Source organism: Nelumbo lutea, chromosome 7, assembly GCF_056320005.1.
Source record: "Nelumbo lutea isolate HS-2025 chromosome 7, American lotus-T2T, whole genome shotgun sequence".
NCBI classification, from domain to species: Eukaryota; Viridiplantae; Streptophyta; class Magnoliopsida; order Proteales; family Nelumbonaceae; genus Nelumbo; species Nelumbo lutea.
In genome coordinates this window covers 29,103,650-29,110,000 of record NC_142690.1, presented here as the reverse complement: position 1 = coordinate 29,110,000, position 6,351 = coordinate 29,103,650, and the positions used below count along the sequence as shown (strand labels likewise).

Genomic DNA, 6,351 nt, shown 5'->3' with positions numbered 1-6,351 from the left:
ACAATTGAATGGCCATAGAATAGCTTTATAAAAATTAGAAACAACTCTTCCTATTTTCTCCTCTCTTTAATAGAATGTCTCACCCACCTTGATTCTTGTTATTATGCTACCTCTTCTATCGAGGCTTTGTAGTTGAGCTTGCAGGTTGAGAGCTCCCAAAGCACTGATGTTCCCCTCTAAATCTTCTATAGCGTCAACCATGTGAGGAACTCTAAAGAAAATTGGAAAGAACACAAATTTGAACTAGATGACTCAGAACATGTCTCTAACTAAATTCACTTAACTCAACTCAAACTCGACCAATCTGGCCTTGGACAAATACTCGTTAGCTTGGTCCTAGGCAAGGGCCATATTGTTGAAGGCATCTTCCTCCCTTTTGTCAGCATGAACTCCTTCAAGGTAATCACAAGCACTAACCACCCCATCGACAAATTCATGCCTCCCGACCACACACATAGAAAAAGCTCTCCTTCCAATGTGAACAAAGACGGAGACCTGGGAAAATTGGTGCCCTTATTTTGAGCTTAAAATTAGTATGACCCCTTTGCTTCGGATGGTTCTTCAACACAAAGAGGCTTGGAACACCTGTGGATTCAACTTGACTCGACGAATTTGAGCCACACAAATAGAAACAATCAAGAACCTCACTTTGTTTGGCACCAACTACGATATAATATCCTAGTGAAGTGTCAAGATCTAGGTCACCTGCTCATCCACTAGGAACCTCAACCTAGCCGTTAAGTTGTCCTCATATACACACAACCAACCCATGGGAGCCTAACAATTCCATTCCTCACCGACAAGTGCTTTCATCTCAAACTCCTCAAGTATTTGGTACATACATCAGATACTTATCATGTCTTCTTGTCCCATAACACTCTTGAGAAGCCAAACACCCACCTCAGGCAACTCAAACGACAACTCATCCCCTAACTCGGTCCCTTGGACAATATCCCATGAAGTCCCCACCTCGATAACACCCTCATCCTTATCGTCTACATTGACAACATTTACCTCAATGCCCTTTGCTTGGACCTCTACCTCGACATAGGTGCCCATAACTAGTATCTGACTTTGGACCTCGACCTCTTTATCCTTGGCCTTAACAATAGGTTTGTCCCCAACATAAGTCTCGATGGCCTCATTAGCTAAGCTAGAGTGGGCACTCACCAACTTTGATGCCAAGGTAGAATGCTTGGACTAAGAATCAAAGTAGCTAGAACTAAATGAAGATGGCATAATGATCTAGCTTTGGTTATTCTTCCAAGAGACTCTAGAAGCAAATGGCATAATTTGAACCTCTTGGGGCCCCCTTAAATAGGACCTTGAATAACTCAAATTGGTTGCCTGTCAATAGCCTAGATCTCACCTCGAAATGACATCTTCCAAGCATCTTACAATTAAGAGGTCGCTCTAATAGATGCCTTAGTAGATGAAACAACACATTAATAGTAACACCCATGCCAACCACATAAGCAAAAGCAGCACAACCCCCTAGAGAACACATATAACTCACATAATATGAAGCAAAAAGACCGCTACATCTCCTCAAAATATCTATAACATAGCTTGGGCTTGACCTTTCACATGAATGGATAGTTGGATTACTTACCAAGCTGAACTCTCACTATACAAGCAACAAGATGACACCTTGGTCTCTATCAAACAGTAGGAAAGAAGAATAGTAAACCAAGAAGGAAATAGAAAGGAGAGAAAACACCAAGGTTTAACGCGGTTTGGCTCGATGGCCTACATCCATGGGAATTGAGGGAAAACATCCACTCTCAATTAACCCTGATCCCACACAATCGAAGACCAAATTATATTAGAATTACACACAAGCCCCTCTTCCTCTTATAAATACATACAAATCCCCAAAATTTATTAACATTACAAATAAACCCCTATAACCTCCAACCAAATACAATATATCTCTCTACACCCTCCCTCAAATTCAAGGTGAGGAAATCAGCTAAAGTTTGCAAGTAAGGATGTTTGAGCAACCTCCATGAAAATAGGTGTACTATTAAAGTAGCAACCATGAAACTTGGGATGTTGAAGGATGTCAGGGACCAAAGTTTGATATTAGAAAGTTGAATGAAATTGTACACAAAGGGAGCTTCACACACTTATTAATAGTCCACCAATACACCACAAATGATCACATACTTTACCACAACTTAGCACACATGCTGACAAGATATCACCACACAAACCAAGACATCACAAAGCTTTACACTTGTCACCAAGATATCACTAAAGCTTCTTTTTTTTTTTCTAAAGCTTGAGATATTAAATCCTTTTTCCTAAAGGGGTGATTAGTCCTTTTTGGTCTTTTTTTCAACTCACAAATAGCCACAACTTAAGGCATCAAAGCCTCTTTTCTAGAGTAGGGTCGATTGTTAATTGTAACAATCGACTGTTAATAGTAATAGTCAATTGTTAATTATAATACTCGACTATTAATGACAACAGTTGGCTGTTTTAACATGCTCTCACCACCTATACTATTGTAACACCATAATTTCCACTAGTACTGACATTACCATAGCCACTAGTGCTATAGATACCACCAGCACCACTTCCACCATAACCCTCACTACTGTAGCATCGTTGGTGCCACCTCCATTATCAAAATTGTCACCACCATATCCATCACTACCAGTGCCACTATAACTTCCTTCACCACTTCCATAGTTACCACCAATACTAGAACTGATTCCCACACTAAACCTACTTTGATACCATGCCAAATAGTAGGAAAGAAGAATAATAAACTAAGAAGGAAATAAAAAGAAGGATAGAGAGCACCAAGATTTAACATAATTTGGATTGGTGACCAAAATCCACGGGGAGAGAGGGAAAACATCTACTATGAGAATAAGAGATACAAAACGTCCACTTTCACTTAACCCTAGTAAGGACTTAAATAAGCAAAAGACCAAATTATATCAAAATTACACATGGACCCCTTTTCTTCTATAAAAACATACAAATCCCCAAAATTTATTGACATTACAAATATACCCCTATAACCTCCAATACTCTCCTTGAAAGGAAACCCAAATACAAATATCTCTCTATAATCTTGAAAGTGGAAGGAAAGTGATGGGGCCCATAAATGACGTCCAATCTCGAGCCACCACATGTCCCAGAACCAAACACTCAAGGAACTCACCAATGATTTGAACTAGACTAGCCAATCAACCTGAACAACTGGTTTCACCCAAATGCCTCCAATATGCTTAGACTGTGATGAGGAGAATTACAAGAACTCAAGCCGGGCCCGACAACCATCTCCCAATAGGATTAGAACTCCTTGATGAGCACTATGTTTCCTCTATAAATATATAAGACACACCCAAGAAAAGGTACACACATTATAGCCCCCTTTTTGCCTTTGCTTCACCCTCTTGTTTTTTTCGCCAACCTAGCTTTCCCTATTCAATCTCACGGTCTTCCTTGGGACCACCTTAGAAATCTCTACCTTTCTTGCAAGTGCCTTTAAAAACAATTCAACTCACCCAACCTCCTCAACTCGTCTCACTTCCAACTTCTCTTTCATTTGTTGCCCGGTTTCAAACCACAAAACCCATGTTCTTTTGTTTCCCAAGTAAAATTAAGTAATGGTCATTTAATCCATAAAAGTGTCTTGTTAAAGGGACAATGTTGTCCTATCATGTATTAACAATTTTCCTACAAGCGGGAATGTTATTTACCTAGGGCAAATGGTAATACTTACCTAGGTAACTACAATGCACGAAAATAATTCTCTATGGAACTCATAAATACCAAAAAATAAACGTGGATAAATTTGTCATACCTCCCCCATTTACCAAAAAACAAACGTTTGGATGTCTCTATCATTTTGCCAAGGCCACCTCCTTGTTTGAGGGGTTATTCCTAGAACTAATGTCACCCTTTCTGGATGACTGACAAATCAAGGCATTCATTCACAATCTGTTGGTTAGAGGAGGGTTTCACCCAAGGCTCAAAGTACCAACATGTATCAGCCGATACATGTCGTTCCGGGACCTCCCCAGTATGCCCCTATAGTGGGTGTATCGGGGTTCTAACCGATCAAAGGGGTGGAGGAGCCTTAAACCACTTCCCTAAACCGGTTTTGAAAAAAAATAAAAAAAAGTAAAAAAAACAGTATCGATATCGCCCGATATGCCCCTATTGGTGCGTATTGGGCGTATCGATATTTTTCTTTTCGCTTCATAGGCTACACAATTGGGGATAGCCTATCCCCCTTCCCTTAACCCCCAACCCTGGTGGCAATAGGGATTTGACCCCAGGTCTCCACTTCAATGTGTTGGGGCATACCATTCCTTGATGCCAATGTCCGGATACCAGCAACCTATCTAAAGTTTGGAGGAACATTCTTTTTGGGGGACTCCTCATCTCAATGGTAGAACCAACCCCCATTTTCTTGTCAAAACATCCCCAAGACCTGCCAAGGTCAAAGATGGATTTCCTTCTAATCTTTTGACCAAACACCACTTCAAATAAAATTCCTTGCAAACTCCCTAGACCCATCAGTTATTGCATAAATAGCATTCTTACCCACCTTCACTACCACTTGCCTTCTTACGGTCATGGCCCTTCCTCTGCAACCTTTTTGTATCTCCTTGTATGGCTAGTTCTATTGTTTCCATCTAGCCTCCCCTAACCTCACCTCTATTCTCCGTATGGTTTTTCTATTTGAGTTTCTCAACAATGGGGGAAGGTTCTAAACTTAATTCTCTTGGCCTTAAGGCTTTGTTTGGTTTGAAGGTAGGGAAAGGAAGCCAAAAGGAACCTGCCATTTCATTGTCGATTACTCATTGCGGATCACTCATCAATCATCATTCCTTTTAAATCCATTTACTACACATTCTAATCTCTCTAAGCAAATTGTGTAGGAACAATGACAAAATTATCACAAGCTCCAATAGGCACAAAGATGGGCTACATAATATGGTGCTTCGCACTTAAAGTGAAGAAAATGCAAGAAGTTGCAAGAAAGATTGAAAAGTGAGTAGTTTGGGAAGTGTATTGATGGGATATGCATGCAATACACTTTGGATACACAGGTATGGTGGAATGATTATAAGATGCATGAAAAAGTTAAGGAAATTATCCCACGAATGCATTAGCATTAAATCTAAGTCTCAAATAAAAAGAAACAAAGTAAAATAAGGTATAAACGTGTAACAAACATATGAATTAAGAGATGTATACCTTGAGAAAACAATATTAGTTTTATTAACACTTAAGACATTAATTTTAAAATTCATAAACTTGGGTTCAACAGTAAATTAAAACTTATGCGTTTTTAACAGTGTTGTGGCGTGTAGTGGAGGGACTCTAATTTGCCATGGAGAGAGGCTTGGGTTCAATTCCATTGCAGCATATTTTTTAAACAAACGTATGAAGATAATAATTGTCATATAATAGGGGGAAACTTAAATTTCTAAAAGTAGGTGTTTCAAAATTCCAATGTGTATCGGCTACACATACATTGTAGTTTGTATTGAACCGTATCAGACTGATAAAATGAATGCATCGGTCAATACTTTGGTCTTTGGGTAGAGGTGAAATAGGATTTGGGTTTTAGCCATTCCACCTGTGCCATGTATCAGAAACATTGGAAACCCATACCATACACCATATATGGGCATATTGTATTGGTATTTTAAACTTTGAATATAAGAAGTGACCAAGGGTAGGGATCTCATAGAACCAGGTCAGTTCAACTACACTAATCTACAAAGAGGAAATTAGTGTTGAAGAATGCAAGAATCTGGAATGGTGGTGCATTGTAGCAGTTAAATCAAATACAATATAGGGAGGCTAGGAGCTTATTATATGTAGACATGTGTCCACTATTCTCATGTATTATATATATGAGAATAATTCTAGTTCCATACTAAGCTACTGGCCTAGCCAAGCTTTTATTTATTTTTTGGTATTTAGCCAGGCTTTTATTTAAGACCTCTTATTTGTTCCAAGAACCATTCTTAGTACCATAGTAACACTATTACAATCCGCTCCTTTCTCAATGCTTTCATTTTTCCATTCTCACAAGTACTTGGCTCATTTCCTGCAGACAATAAGATAACGTTTTTAAATTGGAATAAAAATACATAAACAAAAGTAAATGCAGAAATTTACAAAACCTTCCGTCAAAAAAACTGCCACAGGTAAATGAGGAAAACCGGAAGTTCAATGGACTTAAATACAGATTGATTCAGATGCATGAAAATTTTATTTTCCATTTATTTATTTCTTCAAATTATTTATTTCCTGGAACATGATATGCCTTAATGGCATCCAAGGTGCAACAAAATATTGTAAGAATTAGAC

At 38.7% G+C, this 6,351-nt stretch overlaps 1 protein-coding gene across 1 annotated transcript in view; it reads right to left on the bottom strand.

Moving 5' to 3' along the window:
* Positions 1 to 5,771: 5,771 nt before the first annotated feature.
* The window catches only part of LOC148845909 (integrin-linked protein kinase 1-like), a 73,392-nt gene continuing 72,812 nt past the window's right edge, over positions 5,772 to 6,351 (bottom strand). The window contains exon 12 of the mRNA XM_088956031.1: positions 5,772 to 6,088. Coding sequence (XP_088812157.1) covers positions 6,082 to 6,088 — 7 coding nt within the window. The 3' untranslated portion in view covers positions 5,772 to 6,081. The remainder of the gene's footprint in view (positions 6,089 to 6,351) is intronic.